This window comes from Podarcis gaigeae (assembly GCF_964106915.1).
Source record: "Podarcis gaigeae genome assembly, chromosome: 6".
Taxonomy (NCBI): domain Eukaryota; kingdom Metazoa; phylum Chordata; class Lepidosauria; order Squamata; family Lacertidae; genus Podarcis; species Podarcis gaigeae.
The window spans coordinates 89,408,629-89,427,338 of NC_139682.1; the positions used below are offsets into that span (position 1 = coordinate 89,408,629).

At 41.0% G+C, this 18,710-nt stretch overlaps 1 protein-coding gene across 10 annotated transcripts in view; it reads right to left on the reverse strand.

The window, feature by feature from the left end:
• Positions 1 to 18,710, reverse strand: part of TRMT1L (tRNA methyltransferase 1L) — a 35,350-nt gene that overhangs the window by 15,151 nt on the left and 1,489 nt on the right. For 3 of the 10 annotated variants that reach the window (XM_083743843.1, XM_083743838.1, XM_083743841.1), the window contains exons 2-16: positions 17,648 to 17,787; positions 16,086 to 16,196; positions 15,404 to 15,520; positions 15,013 to 15,077; positions 14,482 to 14,605; positions 13,029 to 13,152; positions 10,229 to 10,308; positions 9,404 to 9,653; positions 7,339 to 7,551; positions 5,926 to 6,116; positions 4,821 to 4,899; positions 3,084 to 3,250; positions 2,668 to 2,727; positions 2,333 to 2,459; positions 2,063 to 2,249 (exon numbers count right to left, since the gene is read on the reverse strand). In XM_083743843.1, coding sequence (XP_083599969.1) covers positions 2,063 to 2,249; positions 2,333 to 2,459; positions 2,668 to 2,727; positions 3,084 to 3,250; positions 4,821 to 4,899; positions 5,926 to 6,116; positions 7,339 to 7,551; positions 9,404 to 9,653; positions 10,229 to 10,308; positions 13,029 to 13,152; positions 14,482 to 14,605; positions 15,013 to 15,077; positions 15,404 to 15,520; positions 16,086 to 16,196; positions 17,648 to 17,787 — 2,035 coding nt within the window. Of the gene's footprint in view, positions 1 to 111; positions 2,250 to 2,332; positions 2,460 to 2,667; positions 2,728 to 3,083; positions 3,251 to 4,820; positions 4,900 to 5,925; positions 6,117 to 7,338; positions 7,552 to 9,403; positions 9,654 to 10,228; positions 10,309 to 13,028; positions 13,153 to 14,481; positions 14,606 to 15,012; positions 15,078 to 15,403; positions 15,521 to 16,085; positions 16,197 to 17,407; positions 17,792 to 18,710 lie in introns of those variants that run through there. The other 7 variants (XM_083743842.1, XM_083743839.1, XM_083743840.1 and 4 more) reach the window with 5 other exon arrangements.

The window sequence follows — 18,710 nt, forward strand, 5'->3', positions numbered from 1 at the left end:
TCCATGAAAGGTGCTGCAGTACTAAATGTAAAAATGGAGAGGAAATCCTGATCTGAGTTTACACTCAAAGGAAAAAAGGGGGCAGCACCAAACACGGGCAAAGCCTCAAAATGGTATTGAAAATATGATTTTTATAAAATACATTCAACACATTTTGGTGATGTCAAGAGTACTTACTGAAAGACCCATATAAATAAAACCGTAATACATTATATACATCATCACTATTACTTTAAAAAACATGTGAAGAATATGCCTTCTTAGTACAAACTTCAAATACAAACCAACATCAGTCACATCTTAACATACTTTTCAGCAATAAAACTTCCTAATGTCATAGTTAATGCTTTTATATGCATAAATCCCTAAAAACTGGAATTGCAAACAAATCTGTTGATTTTCTTGGTAAATATACAAAAGGGAGGGAGTTCGAAAGTCAAAGAAATAGCTTTACTTTTCTATTGTAGTTTAATTTCAGGTTGCTGCCCTAAAACTAGTCCTAGTAATTATAAAATATTTTTGTTTTTGACTAGTTGTTTATATACATTAAAATGGTTAGTCTTATTTGTAGTAAACTTTTTGTTCCTTCCTCTTCTTCAGCACCCCCTTTTTATAAATCTAAAAGGTCAAGAGATTATTAGAAGAGTGTGCAAGACAATACAGCAATAGCTAATACTTGCAGCTGGTACAACACCACCAGTGGGTGGGGATCTTTGGTGCTGTGAGACAAAAGGCAAGGAGAAAGAAGCTCACTGTCTAGATCTCTGGGTTCTTGGGTTGGAAATGAGAAAGGAAGCAGCCGCTGGGTGAGTCCCACAACGTGAAAACTTGTGTGGTGGGAAGAAGAGAGTGCTGCAAATGAGTTAAGAAAATGGGCAGGGATGGGAAGCACCAGGTGTCAGGGTGGAGCTTTCCCTCTTATTTCATGGGTTTGGAGATAAATTACGTTTTTTAAAATCCAGCATGTCTAAGCGGCAGGCCAATTCTAGAATGGCAAGTATGGGGAGAGTACAGATTCCTAGCAGGAGGAAAAGGGGGTTTGCCACAGAGGCACTGAGAGGATGGGGTAAGCTACTGCAAAACAATCCAGTTTATGCCCCCCTTCCATTCTGGCAGGGAGTGAGCAGTGGGGCACAGTCACCCTACTCAATAATACTTTTAAAGGGAGTTATTCATATGAACTGTAAAATAGATTGACAATTTAACATGGATGGTCTTGTGATGAGGAAGTTGGAGTTTGGTAGTGAAAAGTGTTTAGATATGATGTTGTGGTTTGTATGGTTATTAGCATGAGTTGGGTATTCAGTATCTGCCTTTCTAGGAATATACCAAATCTTGGCTTGTTCAGCTACCTTTCCTTTGTTACCTTTAAGCTTCTCAAAGGCATATCAAATGAGGGGCTTTCAGTCACAGCTGAACAGAACACTTTATTAAAAGGCGCTGGTAATGCTTGCACCCACACCCTCAGTCCCCCTCAGCTCCCAGCTGTGTTCTCCTCTTAGGAAATATTATAGATCTGAAGAAGGAATTAAAAGGAGACGGAAGTTTGTGGTCACTGTAGGATAACCTTATAGCATGCATTAACATATAAATAAACTTTGTAGCTGAATTGTGATATTAATAGGAGCACAGGTGCTCTTCAATGGTCTTCTAAAAGTGTCCTGAAACAGGTAAAAAAAGCTGAGGGGTCACAAACAAAATACTACATCTTAAGGAGACTGTTGGTTCATTTATAACACAAATCTTCAAATACGACCATTTTTGCAGAGGTTACTTTAGAAGACGAGTTTGGATTTGATATCCCGCTTTATCACTGCCCGAAGGAGCCTCAAAGCGGCTAACATTCTCCTTTTCCTTCCTCCCCCACAACAAACACTCTGAGGTGAGTGGGGCTGAGAGACTTCAAAGAAGTGTGACTGGCCCAAGGTCACCCAGCAGCTGCATGTGGAGGAGTGGAGACGCGAACCCGGTTCACCAGATTACGAGTCCACCACTCTTAACCACTACACCACACTGGCTCTCTTTATGTGCTTTCTTCGGCAAAGTCACCATCAGCTCCTACCTGAGACTCGTCAGAAGCCTGCAGAGAGCCCTCCGATTGTGCTCCCATATATGTGGGTGTACTGTACTTCACAAGGATAGATTTAAACTGCGCCAGGGGGGCATTCGTTCGAACACCCATCGGATCAAAATGAGTCCGGCTTACTCGATAGCCAGCTTGAGAGAGATAATGCAAGAACTTATTTAACCTGGGGAGAAAAATGAATGCACAAAATCAATGCCTTTTTCCTCCTTTCAATCAGATACGTTTAAAACACAACAGGTTGCTTACTTTGGCATGTTCATTCCTTTAATGCTGTGCCTGTGAATATTGTAATAAAAGGCAGGATGCTCAGCATTGCTTTCTGATTTCTGGCGCTTTGTTCCATTTTGGCTGTTTTCATTATTTTTTCTTTTTCCTGGAATATAAGAGTAACTTAAGGATAAGAAACACACACACAAGCCTCTAAAATCCAGCCAATCTGACCAGTGTGACTTACAGTGGGAAATCTTCACATTTCATAAATTTACACTTAAGAACTAGTTTGCTTAATGAATGACTATAGTAAGAACTCCTGCCCACCCCTCTTTGGTTCCACATACTATGCTAGATTGACAGGGACCTACCATGTACAACGTAGTAATCTGCTGCGGTATCTGGTGTCTTAATAAACACACCACATTCTTCTAAAACGAAAAGAAATCCGATTTACACTGAAGTCATTAAAGGGAAAAAACAAGTTAATTTGTGAGCAAATGGCTATCAAAGGGGAAATGAGTGGAATGTTACTGCTGTAGCAAAAAGGTTTCGTTCAAATTACTGATGGTTACCATGGCTTTGATGTTTTCATTTGAGTAGCATGGCACATGTTGAAATCTCAAGGTCTTATCTGTATTTTGATCACACTTTTCTGACACTGAGTTAGCAATCCCCCTTTAAATTTTCTTACTAAAAAAGCAAGTCACCACTACAATTCACAATTGCTGCCTGGAGTGCCCCTTTTACCTATCAAGGTTTGTAAAACCTTTCACTGTCTTCTTACCTTGTTTGTTCTGGCTGGTAGGACCATGGATTGAAAACTGCTTGAGAATTGTGCACTCTGCTTCACATATTAGTGTTTTTAGAAGAGTCTGGATGTCTTCTAAACCATACTGAACTGCTTCAAACAACATTCTTCTGAGAAATCCAGTGTTGAAGAGGGATCCTGACCTGCAGGATAACAGAATTATAATATCTACCTAGATGAATTTATTTCAAAAGTAGAACTTCCGTTCCTTTAAAAGCAGGAGAGCAACATCACAGTGGAAGAAAAACACAGCCCTGTTAGCTGATTTTGTTCCTGTTTTAAAATCTGTTCCATGTCTGCATAGCAACTAGCCCAGAGCCCCAGTAGGGCAGGACTCAGGCCAAAGAACAGCTGCACTTTGGGGACTTCTGGTTCCATTCCATTAATAATTAAATTTTGAGAAAGCATTTAAATCAGTACTAGAATTTACTCAAGTATGTGTGTCAGGCGCACAACTCTTTTCTCCTGGCTGCAAATGGGCCTGTGGGGCCACAAGAATCTGGCAACTCTTCAGCTCAAATAATAACTGGGAACTTGCTAAAGCAGTAACTTGCCCAATGCTTTTGGTGAAAACCTGCTTTGGGGCACTGAAAGAATAACAACCTATAATGTAATTCCTAATGCAAATTGAATGTATGTATGTCTACAGTGGTACCTTGATACTTGAACAGCTTGGCTCCCGAACGCTGCAAACCCGGAAATGAGTGATCTGGTTTGCAAACATTTTTTGGAAGCTGAACATCCAACATGGCTTACACGGCTTCCAATTGAGTGCAGGAAGTTCCTGTAGCCAATCAGAAGCCGTGCCTTGGTTTTCAAACCATTTCGGGAGTTGAACAGACTCCCAGAATGGATTAAGTTCAAGAACCAAGGTACCGCTGTAATTAGTTCTGAATATTTTTATCTTGTTTGAATAACTGTTGTTGTTGTTTAGTCATGTCCGACTCTTCGTGACCCCATGGACCAGAGCACGCCAGGCACTTCTGTCTTCCACTGCCTCCCGCAGTTTGGTCAGACTCATGTTTGTAGCTTCGAAGACACTATCCAACCATCTCGTCCTCTGTCGTCCCCTTCTCCGTGTGCCCTCCATCTTTCCCAACATCAGCGTCTTTTCCAGGGAGTCTTCTCTTCTCATGAGGTGGCCAAAGTATTGGAGCCTCAGCTTCAGGATCTGTCCTTCCAGTGAGCACTCAGGGCTGATTTCCTTAAGAATGGATTGGTTTGTTCTTCTTGCAGTCCATGGGACTCTCAAGAGTCTCCTCCAGCACCATAATTCAAAAGCATCAATTCTTTGGCGATCTGCCTTCTTTATGGGCCAGCTGAATAATAAAGTTGGCTAATTTCAGTGTCCTCAGAGAAGACTTCTGCCAAATACGTTAATTTGATTAAATGTTTCCTATAATTCTTCAGTACCACCGAGTCTCGCCTTTCTCCTTTTTTATTTGGTGCTGCCATTCCCCCTCCCCTTAGCCTTTTCTAAAAGTGATTTGGTGAATCACATCTAGATAGGGGCAAGCACTTGTTAGACATAACACATTACATGGGCTCCCTCCCCTCAAGATTCTATTCCATACCTGCCTATTCAAAAGTAAGCCCTACTAAGTTCAGTGAGATTTACTGCAAGCCTAGTTACAACAGGACACAGAAATTAAATGGTTTGTTCATTTCCGTAGGAATGCCAGCACCCAGCTGAGGATCTAGAAAAATACATACCACAGAGGACCAAGTTCCACTGCTGTCTTGCCTGTCATGCGGCTGTGGCAGTCACAAGGGAGCTGCCGATAAGGGTTCTCTGTAGAAAACAATATTGGCATTTATTATCTAAACAAATGTTTGAGACTTGTATGTATAGAAAGCAATGAACATGGTGGAAACTTGGTAATAGGGTACGTCCATTAAAAAATAAAGCTTGAAAACTGCTTTTCACAGTGATTTAAATATAACTCACATGGTAGCTATTATTAGGCCTAGGAGGAGTCAGGATACTGTATTTCAGAATTGTGTGCAGTGGCCCAGAAGATGGGGTCAATTGTTGTTGTTTTTTGGGGGGGATAATTATGTGTTATTGTTATACTTCACAAAATAAGTTCAGGATGTTGATTTCTAGCCAGAGAGAGAGTGTAAGATGGTGGATAGTTTTGGACTTGGACTTGAACAGAGCTTTTGGCTTGACTCCCTGGACTATTTAGGCTAGATGAGAATGATAAATCACACAGGCTACTTTGGAGGGTAAAATTGTGCCAAATGAGCCTCCCAGTGCATTAAGATCATTCACAGAAGCCCTCTGGCCAGTTTTGAATACACATTTAGTTTGTTTTCACTCAGAGCAGACCTACTGAAATTAATAAACACGACACACTTAGGATCATTGATTTTAGAAAGTCTACTCTCTGCAAAATTCTTTGTTGGTGGCCTTGGTCTGTAGACACAAAGGCGGGGTACAAATATTTGAAATAAATTAAGCTTAAAGGTAAAGGGGCCCCTGACCATTAGGTTCAGTCATGACAGACTCTGGGGTTGCGGCGCTCATCTCGCTTTATTGGCCGAGGAAGTCGGCATACAGCTTCCAGGTCATGTGGCCAGCATGACTAAGCCGCTTCTGGCGAACCAGAGCAGTGCACGGAAACGCCATTTACCTTCCCGCCGGAGCTGTACCTATTTATCTACTTGCACTTTGACGTGCTTTCGAACTGCTAGGTTGACAGCAAAGAAATTAAGCAAAAAATTTAGCTTTTTAAAAATAACCACTGGATTGTGTAGGTTTTGTTTTCACCAGCTGAACAGCACTGGTACATGAAGTTACAGCATATACGATTACCTTCTATCATGTTGCCATCTTTCTTGAATACCCTTTCCTCACACCACTGACAGTGGAGCAGGTACCGGATTTTCTTCACAGTATCATCTGCAGGAGATGGCCCCCTCAATACTCTCACCTCCACTAGGACAAAATGTTCGAGAGCCACAGCGAGCAAAACTTCAATGCCTTTGTTGCATCGAGCAGCAGCTCTGCAAAAAAGACTCACCATGACTAACACAGTTCATGAAAGACTAAAGCAGTGTTCAGGCAGCGGCACACATGCCCAACATCCTTAGCCATGCAGGCTGCTCTTCAGACCCTGCTGTAATTAGTGTGAAGGTCTGAATAGAAGGGTTTTTAAGCGTGTTCGATTAGCCACACTTAGGGATCTCACTCATGAAAGCGTATCTATCTTATCAAGATTCCTGTCACACAGAGAGATTAAGTACATTCACTTGGGCACAATTAAAACCATCTTCGGATCTCTGGGATTGGGAGGGTAGGGACTTCCATGTCCCCACCCCCATTTTACAACTCACACATTCAGGTATACCTATATATGATTGAATGTGTCAAGTCTTCTTACTTAATGCACAAGTTTGATCACTGGAAGGTCTTCTAACTTCTGAGTACCTCTTGCATCCTGTGAAATTTTACAGTTCCAGCACATTGACCCCACTAATTTCCAGACATGGCTCTTACACTTAAATGTCTTATTTCAATGCTAATACACTTTGCTAACAAAATGCTAAGGATAAACACAAAACAAACAAGCTAAAGTGTTCACGTTGCTTTTTAATTATGCAATGACCTTCATGGAATTGCACCCATGACTAAAAATCTATCATAACGATGTAGTTCTAGGATCTGCTTCTGAAGAATTTAAGATTTCCAAATTAGTTCTAGTCAGAGGTGATTGCAGTTATTTGCTTCAGTTCCTGCTGAGCAGTGGAATAAATCCTCTAATGAAGTTTCTTTTTACTAACGCTTTTGAGCAAGATGTTTTCTGGAAGATGTGCACACAAATCATCCTAAGGAAGTCAAGTCAAAGGAGGTATATTGTGCACAGTTGTACTCTAGGTCCACACAACTTGCAATTCATTGCTCAGGTCACCAGCCACTTATGGTGGTTATGAGTTCAATGGACCTCTGTAAAAACATGGAGGCTGCAAAACATCTGGCAGACCACAATATATGGCATTCAGCAGGGTGAGTTACAAGGCTTGCAATTCTGCTTTGGGCTGTTTATTATCTGCTTTACAGTATTCATGCTTCCAGATATAATTTCTGAAGGCTGTCAGAAAGCAAGATGCAGAGAACCAATTTTCCCCAGCTGCTACTAAAAGTTTCAATTAGCAACTTTAGGTGGGAGAGACTACAGCCCCCTTATACTTAAATGTGAGATGACCACAATTCAGAAACTAATTGTACCTTGCCACAGCAGCAACTACCATCCTAGCAGCTAGTTCCTTGAAATACTCCGTCCTGACAATGTTGCAGCCATAGTGACGCTGGGCCACATGCTGTGCCTTTGAATAGAGAGAACTGATATCTGTTGATGTCACTGACACAATTCCAAGGTTTCTTACATTTCTGAAAGCTGCATCTAGATAGTTCACTGATGACCCAAATGGGTCCAGATGTCTGTAGAGTGGAGTAGGAGAGAGATAAAAACACATTAAAGAGAGATTCCTAATCTTGTTTACTCAGAAAAAGGGTTTCACTGTGTTCAGTAGAACTAGTTTCCAAGTAAGCCTGCTTAGGGCTGCAACTTAGCTACTACACTTTAAATATTTCTGATTTTCAAAAGCCATATCCATGCTCAAGTTAGAAATAACACAGAATATAGGTTATGCTGTGACCACGTTTCACATATGTAGTTTCAGTCAAGACTATAAATCTAAAGAAATACTAAGCTACCCCCACTTAATAGCATCTTTGCCCCGTGATACAATTTATTATCATTATTTATTTGTAAAACTTAGGAACTAGCCATATCTTCTAGGAAAGGAGGAAAGGATAGAGGTCAAAAGGCACTGTGGAGAAGAGGAATAACAGTGTCAGTGGCTTCTTTGTCTCCCTATCCCACCTTCCCTCTAGGACTGGGGATGGAGAATTTGTGGCCCTCTAGATGTTGCCAAACTCCAACTCCTATCAGCCACAGCCAGCATGACCAATAGGGGAAGGAAGGAGGGGAATTGGTGTCCACACGTTCCCCATCCTACCCTAGACAAGGCTTTAACTAAAAGGTGCCAGAGTTGGAGTCCACCAGGCAGTGGTACCACCAGCTTGAAATCCTTTCTCTTATGAGTGGCTGTTGATTGCAGTTATTCAGTAGTGAGGGAGGCACTCTGTGTTGCTCTTTCTTCTCCCCCTCCAGATGCCTATTTTTAAGGTGCAAGTGGCTTCTGGGCACTGGGATTTTTGCAACCGTGTGCATGCCTGATAAGCAAGGGAGATGGGATTTTTATAGGAAAATTGCAATAATGTATGTTACAAGACTGGCACGTGAACCTTGCTAAGTATTCCACATAATTGTCTCCAGCACAAGGGTGTAGCTTTGGTGACTTGGAACACTCTGCTGAAGCATTAGTATGATTTTACTCACCACTTTGTGTTATCCAGTGATAACAGGATTGGTAAAGGGTACAGTTTCTTGAGAAAAACATATGAATATGCAGCTGAGCAAAAAACCACTCTGCAAATGGCTCACAAACAGAAACTGAAAGGCTGAGGATGCTTCTGCAAGCTGCCCACCCAAGTCCTAAAGTTGCAAGTAAACATTAATATATCTTAAGCAAAGTAATCATTTATTTGCATATATATAAATGACAACTGTGCAGTACTGTGAACTAATATTTTCCTAGCCAGTAGCTCTTGTAAGAATCCCCACTTATTTTGACTAAAACCACAGGTGCACAGTGCCTAATGGTGTATGGATAGGCAGAAGGTAGACTGGGATAAAAATGGTATAAATGAAGCAACATCCTAGTTGCAGTACAATTCTATTACAGATTAGACCCTGCTTTAAAAGTTTGGACAACAAAGTTGCTTTCATTTTTAGATATTAAGAAGGCTCATAAAGTTTTGCTTAATTAATTTTACAATATTTATAATATATCTGAATAATACATTACATGGAGCAACATGCTGTTGAAGCAGCTCCAGCTGAGATTATTGTACTGGTCTGGAAGCAGCTGAGGCCACCACCTTATGGAAGCTAAGCAGATCTGAGTCAGTGCTTTAACTTCCATGAGGGAAGAAAAGCAGAATATAAATGTATGAAAATATATAATGGCATATACAAAGTTTCATCAGGGCTGAAGAGTAAACAGGAGATGCCATGAAACATCAATTTAGGTTGATTTTATATTGACAAGTCTTGCACTTTGCACTGTGCTATTGTTTCGATTGTGCCACACTTGAACTCGTCCCCACTTACCAAACCCTAGGTGTTGGGGGGGGGGGTTCTGATCCAACAGCAAATGCCACTTACATAAAATCAAATGCTCTCAAGTGCATGATGACATTGGCATCCATTTTTGTCACCTCAATGGCAGGCAAGTTTTCCTCCCCTTCTTCTATTGTTTCATCACAGTCTTCCTCCTCTTTGAAGTTCATCACCACTTTCATTTTATTTAAGTGACAGTTCTCCTGTATCATTCTTACAGAATTTTCATTGTAGTCATTAATTGTGACCTTCACGGAGTTTCCAAGATGCTTTGCCCACTGTAATCCCATTATACCTGGAAGCAAGAGATGTAAAGGCAGTGGCTGATTTACATGTGTCCAATTGACTCATGAGCATTAACATGCACATCATGGCGACTCAGAAGTCGCCAGAAAAGGGGGAATAATTGGGGGGGCAGACAGTAATGGGCTTATGCACGCTCTGCTGTCACGCATGATGACCTGGAACACAACCCTTGTGTAGATTGGCGGTTACTTGTGTACAGTTAGATGCATGCAATAAAGTAAGAGTTTGCTCGTGTGGAGCATACTGCATAGAAACATGCTAATGTTCTTAATATACACAATGCACATTAAATTATTATTATCCCTAACTGAAAAATATGTATATAATTGCTTTCACTAAGGCTAACAAATCAACATGATTGTTTACTAATTCTATTCCAAGAAAGTATTTATTTCTAAAATTGACAACCCCTCTTTTCTTTTCCTGAATGCCAGAACTAACACAACAACGGTGTAATCAACATGTTTTTTGCATAGTATATCCCAGTGACCTCAGTAGGATTTACTCTACAGCAATTTCCCTTTACAAGGAACACATGAACCAAAGCACAGAACAGCACCCTACCAGTGGCTCCAAATGCATCCAGACATTCCAGAGGTTTCCGTTCCTCTGCTAGAACAGCTAGAGCACAGACTACGAGTTGCCTAAAAGAATAAAAAAGTGATCTTAATTTAAACAAAGATGTAAACTCCAAATTTATTCTTCCTCTCGTAAGTTTCAGGACAGTTTCTTCAAATTAAACAGTAATAATGATAACAGTAATAATAATAATTTTATTGTTTATACCCCGCCCATCTGACTGGGTTTCCCGAGCCACTCTGGACGGCTTCCAGCAAAATATAAAAAATAATAAAATGTCAGACATAAAAAACTTCCCTGAACAGGGCTGCCTTCAGATGTTTTCTAAAAGTTGTGTACCGCATTTTTTGCTCTATAACACGCACCTGACCATAACACGCACATCGTTTTTAGAGGAGGAAAACAAAGGAAAAAACATTCTGAATGAAACAGTGGATGTATCATTTTTGTGCTTCATGCTGTGGCCACAGACATGTGATCTGATGGTGAATTTGGGGTGACCCAATGCAAAAATCCTGAGAATTCCTGTGGATCCATGCTTTGTAACCACATTTTTGCACCATTGCAGCTCCAGGCAACAGTGGGTGCGTGATTTTTTTGGTGCAGGCTGTAGCCATGGACATGCTATGTGATCTGATGGTGAATTTGGGGTGACCCAATGCAAAGATCCTGAGGATCCATGTGCATCCATGCTTTTTAATCACGTTTTTGCACCATTGCAGCCCCAGGCAACAGTGGGTGCGTGATTTTGGGGGGGCAGGCTGTAGCCATGGACATGCTATGTGATCTGATGGTGAATTTGTGGTGACCCAATGCAAAGATCCTGAGGATCCATGTGGATCTATGCTTTGTAACCACATTTTAAGTGGGGAGCAAAGGAAAAACAAAGAAAGGACATGAGAGGGGTGTGCAGAGAAGCAGCTGGCTAAGAATGCAGGAGAGGGATTTAACGGGAGGGAGGAAAGAAAGGCAAAAGTTTCCCCCCACCCAAGCCAGCCATCTCTCTCTCTCTCTCTCTCTCCCTCCCTCCCCCCCCTCTCTCTCCCTCTCCCCCCCTCTCTCTCCCTCCCCCCCTCTCTCTCCCCCAGCAGCACCGGAGCACAGAGAGGAATTCTCTGCTTTCCCCTCTGCTTGCCTGGAGGGGAGGGGCTTTCCCTGCTCTTTGTTCCGTTTCAGCAAACACAGCAACGAAACAGAGGAGGGTGGGCAGTAAGACCCTGAGGCAGAATGCAGGAAAGCAGCCGCTTCCTCTTTTCAGGTTTCCCTTCTCCGTGAAGCGCAATTTGATTTTTGCCTGATTTTTCGGCTCCAGGGACCACACATTCGCTCTATAACACGCACAGACATTTCCCCTTCCTTTTTAGGAGAAAAAAATCTGCGTGTTATAGAGGGGAAAATACGGTAATTCTTTATCTCCCCGACATCTGATGGGAGGATGTTCCACAGGGAGGGTGCCACTGCTGAAAAGGACCTTTGCCTGGTTCCCTGTAACTTTACTTCTCGCAGTGAGGGAACTGCCAGAAGCCCCCTGGAAGTGGACCTCAATGTCCAGGCTGAATGATGGAGGTGGTGATGCTCCTTCAGGTATACTGGGCTGAGGCCAAAAATGTACTGGGAGTCAGTGAAGATCCTTTAGGACTGGTGCTATATGGCAGGCACGTCCAACAGGACGGTTGTGGCAGATCACTGGTAGATCATGGTCTTCCCCCAAAGAAGCCCAACTACTTTGGCTGCCCTAAAAAAAAAGCTCAACGCTTTTGCCCTGCACCCCCCCCCCAAATTGGGGCTTTCCACCTTCCTAAAAAAAGCTCAACAACTACTTAAGACCTGAACCCAAAAAAACAGGGCTTTCCTTCCAAAAAAAGGGGGTAGATCACTGCCAGTTTTAAACTCTGAGAGTAGATTGCAGTCTCTTGGGAGTTGGCCACCCCTGCTATATGGTATTGGTGGCCACTACCAGTCACCAGTCTAGCTGCCGAATTCTGGATTAGTTGTAGTTTCCGATTCACCTTCAAAGGTAGCCCCATGTAGAGCACATTGCAGTAATCCAAGCAGGAGATATCCAGAGCATGTACTACTCTGGCAAGACAGTCTACAGGCAGGTAGGGTCTCAGCTGGCGTACCAGATGGAGCTGGTACACAGCTGCTCTGGACACAGAATTGACCTGCGCCTCCATGGACAGCTGTGAGTCCAAAATGACTCCCAGGCTCTGCACCTGGTCCTTCAGGGGCACAGTTACCCCATTCAGGACCAGGGAGGCCCTCACACCCACCCGCCCCCTGTCCCCCAAGAAAGGTACTTCTGTCTTGTCAGGATTCAACCTCAATCTGTTAGTCGCAATCCATTCTCCAACCGCCTCCAGACACTCATACAGGACATTCACTGCCTTCACTGGTTCCAATCTAAAGGAGAGGTAGAGCTGGGTATCATCCGCATACTTGTGGACACCCAGCTCAAACAATAGGTAAGATCCAACTGTTCACCACCCCCCTGAAATTTGCATTCTTGTTGTTTTGGCAGATTTGGAAACTGCACAATCATGATATTTTGGGTAGGACTTAAACTTCTCAGTACTTTTATGTTCCAGCAAGTAAAATGAATCACACTCAATTTCTGTCTTGGTTTGAATCACACTGCAGCCATGGGCTTCACGTACTTGGCTTGGCTAATCCATATATTTCACCTGTGCCACAGAAATATCCACCATGTACTAGTTTCTGTTAATATGAAAAAATATAAATGATTTTTTTTAATCCCCTCCATAATAATCCTCAAATTTCTTACCTGTTAAGTTTCATTTTAGGATTAAAATAAGAATCAGTTTTCTGTGGTGTGGAATAATTAGGAAGGACTTGCACATCTGTATCTGCTTCTTTTAGTATTTCATATGTAGATTTGGGAGCAGGGGCTAAAAATAATTTTCAGAATGAAAGAGAGTGTTAGAGAGACTATACCTTAATTTAGACCATCACTCAAGGCTTCATAAACTATGAATCAGATGCTGGTTTATTAACATCCCATTTGGATGTAAAGAGGAGCTCTGACTTAATAACAAGCCAGAATCTAGGCTTTAAACCAGAACCCAAAGGAAGGAATGTTTGGCTTCAGTGCTTTTTCTCAGCTTCGTAAGGCTTGTGAAGCCTCAAACAATGTTTGAACTGGGTCTGTAATGTTCAGGAACCACCAAAATCATTAGATCCACAGTACTGTTAACACAAAATATGACAGTTATTAAATAAAAGACATCTTAACAATAATAATTAATTTTCAGAACACTTGGAAAATCTAATTTATGCTGAGAAACTGCCTCAGTGCTGTTGTATTAAAGAGAAAAGCGCTGAGCACAGAGCTCACAAAGCATTTTATGCAGTACAGTGGTACCTTGGTTCTCGAACAGAATGCGTTTCAGGAGTCCGTTTGACTCTCACAACTGTTCGAAAACCAAGGTGCAGCTTCCAATTGGCTGCAGGAGCATCGTGCAGCCAATCGGAAGCTGCGCCGGACATTTGGCTTCTGAAAATCATTCAAAAACCAGAACACTCACTTCTGGGTTTTGATTGTTCAGGAGCCAAAGCGTTTGAGATCCAAGGTCTGACTGTACTTCCCAAGAGCCTGGCAGCCAGCTGACTTCAGATGAGTTTTTCCACTAACCTCTCAAAGTTGGCCAGCAGGGTAAAGTCAGATAAGAATCTGCCTCTCCGGGTCAAAAAGGTTCCCCACCACTAACCTAGGGACATAAGCTTTGTCGGCAGACAAGAAATTGGCTAGGAACTATGAACTATGTATAATATTTCTTTTGCCATGACTAATAAAGCCAAAGATATGTATTCTTGTTTTACATTTAGGGGTTTGTTTTGTTTTTGCTCTGTTCTACTGTGCCGTACAATTTTATTGAATACAAACTGTAATACAATAAAATACAATACAGAGAAACAAAAGAAGCAATTTGGGAACAATTTGGTAATAATACATGCACCAATGTCAAAAATTCATGACAGTTTATCCAGTTTAGATTAATAAAGGAAGTTCTGTAAAAAAAATAATCCCTTTAAATGGTACTAGCAACAAATCTGGGTTCTTTAAAGTAGCTTTAATTCCTTGTGAGTTAGAAAGGAATACAAACTCAAACAAATACACTGTCACCTATTCTAATTTCATCATTTATTCTATCTATAATAGCCAGTGATAAAAATACAATATCTTCATGCAGTAAAAACAAAGATGTTTAAATACTTACCTGGCATAAACCTTGATTCAGTTTCTCCTTTATTCACATGACGTTTAATATGCCCTATCATATCTGTCCTTCGGGTAATAGTTGCCGAACAGATAATGCAGTGATAATGGGCTTCCATTTTTATCTACAACACACATTGCATGCATAGTTAAAGTTGATTAGAAAAATCATTTTAATATTAATATTATACCATATCTTATAATACTTAAGACAACAACAGTAAAAACCCATATAAACCAATTATAGTTGATACCACAAAGGATGCAGTTTACAATTCAGCAACAAAGCTTAATGTTCAAATGTAGCCTTTATGTAACGTATTAGATTTTAGCTTCCTCTTATAAAATTATTTATATATAATAATAAATAAATAAGCATGCTGCCAGACCAAAAAGAAATCCACTATAAATATTATACTTAAGACGAGGGTCATAACCCAACCCATTCGGATCCTCAGTAACAGTATCAGATGTGGAACAATTGATAACATTTTCTGCTTTTCAAAATAATAGCCATTTATATAGCAATTACCTGGTCTGCAGCAACATTTGGTTTCACGGGGCGGCAAGGTAAGTGACAGATGCACATTCTGTAGCCTAGAATACAGAGAGGACATTGGTAGTCTCACAATTTGATATATACACCAAACAAGTAAGGCAAAGACAGCCAGTTCTGTTGGTGCACCCTCATTGTAAATTATCCACAGCTACTTCTGCAAACAAGTATTTTTTGCAACATGAATCAGATTGATCTGTTAAGCTTGAACTTTAAATATGGCATAATTTATGAGGAGTTTCCCTGTAGCTGTAAGCTTTCTCATATAACTTGAACTGCTGGGCAGGGTTTAAACAAAGAACTAAAAGGTGCCACCTAAGACACTGAATTGTGTTGGCATCAACAATGGCATTTTAGCCATTTTTACCTTCAAATTCAACAGACACTTTCCAGTGGAGATTCTGTAGGTGGCGATGGAGCTTGTGACTATAACAAGCTTTGAACTTCTCTTCAGGGCACAGTGGACAAGACTTCTTGCCAACTCCTAATTCAAATTAGATGAAAATAATAGAGACACAATAACCCATCCATTGATTTGAAAATATGATAGCAAATATACACCACTACTGACCATTAAAAGACACTGCCAAGTAACTGCACAGCTCAGCACTGTTGCAAACAATTTAAGACTACAAAGGAACTGAAATTCGTTGAGGACTCCTGCACCATTGTCACTTACTTCCTTCCCACTTTCCTTTGTGAAGTTAGCTTGAGTGGATATCTTGGCTTGGATAGCCAATAGCAAGGATAGAGCTGCAGATGTAATCCCACCCCCAAGTTTGTTGGTTGGTTGGCATCCATCTCTCTTGGGACACAATGGAAAGAGTGTGCCTTCAGAGGTAAAGGCAAACCATTGGAGAATTACAGCTCTTGCTGTGGCTCTAGGGATCCCCGCCCAAGCACTATGCATGGAATTATATCCACCTATCTTGCTCTTTCAAAGAATCCATTTATCTGCAAGCACTTAAACAATATGTTCTCTCTCATCTAACACTAGGAGCATTATCTTTCAGCCATGCAATGCCTAGCTCTGGAGCTAGTTTAAATACCTGCCACAGAGTGATCTGCATTCTGGGAAGCAGCTGAGATTAGACAACCTTCCTGCAGGTCAGCCAGTTTCTCTAAATCGGCAAGTGTTCTTTGAATTGAAATATGCTTCTCTGGAACAAAACAATTACATGGATTTGTCAGTAAATATCCTTTGTTATATAGTAATTTATAACCAAATGCCACCATAACAGCTCCTTCTCAAAACTTCGTGTCCCACGTCACTATATCCAGTGCTTTTTTTCTGGAGGGTACGCAGGGTTACGCATACCCCTAAACATTTTGTGAATCTTTGTGCTTTTGTCCATTTACTGTATTTATTTCCCCTGATTTGAACTATGAAATGGTGATTTTCATGAGTCAAAGTGAGAGTAGCCCTAAACATTTTTTTAAGAAAAAAAGCACCGACTCTATCTATCCTCCACTTGCATAATAACATGAACTGAGAACATTTACACAATAAGTTAAATAGGAATAGGATAGGAATAGGAAAAGGATAGGAATTAAAAGTTCTCACTGTAAACTTTCTCTGCTCCTGTACAAAACAGAATGATGGTGCCAAAGCTATTCCTATAAAATCTACTTACTTTTTATTTTCTTACCCATTATTTTTTTAAAAAAACTTGGTTTCCTAATTATTCACAAAATAGCTTAACTGCATGATTCAGTACTAATTCTCATTCTGTCTATATTACGTATTTTGTGCATATCTTTCAGAGGCAGATGTAGGGGAGCATGACTGGTTTGCCCACACTGTATGCTGAACTGAGAGGGGGCTACAAGGGGGCTGCAACAATGATAAACAACAGAAAGTGAGAGGCGATGACGTGTGGGGCAGATTCTGGCGTTGCATAGGGTACCACAGAAATTTGAAAGCCCAAAGTGTATTTCTTATAGAAAGAAAAACATTTCAGAAATGCTAAAAACAAATAATTAGCCTCTTTTTGCACCGAACTATGCTGTCTTTTCTTAGGGAATCTGGAATCTTTGGTACTGAACACATCACTTCTACTGTGGAATCCTATGCATGTTTAATTTGGAATAAGTCCCACTGTATTCATAACCTAACTCCTCTTTGATGCTTTGGCTTTAAGTCTTGAAAGTGACGTATAAACACTTACAAAAGAGAAAGTGGCATTTCTGATTAGAAGTATAACATCTCTGACTATTCCCACCTGGAGGATGTACCCAAAGAATCCAAGGAGAGAATAGCTATTTATTTATTTTTATTTATTTATCTATCTTTGAGGGAATTATTGGAAGGATGGAGCTGCAGACTGATTTTCTAGAGCATGTACACATCCCCTACACACTACAGTCGTACCTTGGATCTCAAATGCCTTGGCCCTTCACCAAATCAGCTCCCGAATGATCGAAAGCCGGAAGTGAGTGTTCCGGTTTTCGAATAATTTTCAGAAGCCAAACGTCCGGCACTGCTTCTGATTGGCTGCAGGATGCGCTTTGGTTTTTGAATGGTTCTGGGAGTCGATTGGACTCCAGGAACGCATTCTGTTCAAGAGCCAAGGTACGACTATACAAGGATTCCAGCATTATGTTAGCAAACCTCTTTGAGAGTCAGATGATGCATCCAATAGGTTACTGTTGTTAGGCTCTTTTATAGACACTTGCTCTGTTTCTTCCTTTTTGCCTTTTACTTCTTCTTCAGATATTTCCACATCTGCCCTGAGGCTTTCCATTTCAATGCTATCTAGAGAAAGGCAAAAAACTATAGTTACAATGCATTTTAATTAGCTGCATTAGTAGCTGTTTCAAAGGCATTATTACAGCTATAGACAATGAAAAAAACAAATCTTTGACAAAAGAAAGTAGGATTTTCTACGCCAGGCCTATCGGAAATAACAGATTTGTGCTGACATTACACTTTATGCTTCTAACCAAGCTTAAGAAAGCAGGAAAAGGAAAATGTACTTCTACCTCTTACCCCAGCTTCTCCCTACTTGGATGCAAATTTCCCCCACTATTACATTAGCACTGACTAGTAGCAAAGTTACCATTAAGCAGGGTTCTATTTGCCACTGTAACTGCAGTGTGAAATTGGCTGCAAAACCTATTCAGTTTAAACTAATGAAGTCATAAAGGAAATTCTGTAAAAATAATCCCTTTAAATAGTACAACAAAATACAATATAGAAGGAACAAAAGCAGCAATCTGGGCACTATTTGGAAAAGAAGAAGATTGTTTCCAACCCTGGAGGATGCCTTCTGTTTGGAAGTAAATCCCAACCAGGTTCAATTGGGCTTCCTCCCATGTAAAAATGTGCATGGATCAGGGACCTGAATGGCTAAAGTCGTGTGTGTGTGTGTGTGTGTGTGTGTGTGATTAAGGCAAGGGAACTTCCATGCTTTTGCTATAAAAGTACTATTTTTTAATATAAAGTGCCCCCCCCCAAGAACCAGGAAGGTGACCAGTTTTGCTCCCTCCACTGTCATGCATGGAAGCGGAGATTTTCTCTTTTAAATATCTTCCACTTTTGTGTGTGTTAGCACATGTGGATATGCTGAAGGAGCATTTGGCGAGCGAATGATGAATCTTGGAGTTTCTAACACCTCCTGAACACGTAACGTCTGAACGCGCCCCTCTGAGATTAGAAGCTTCCTTCAAAACGG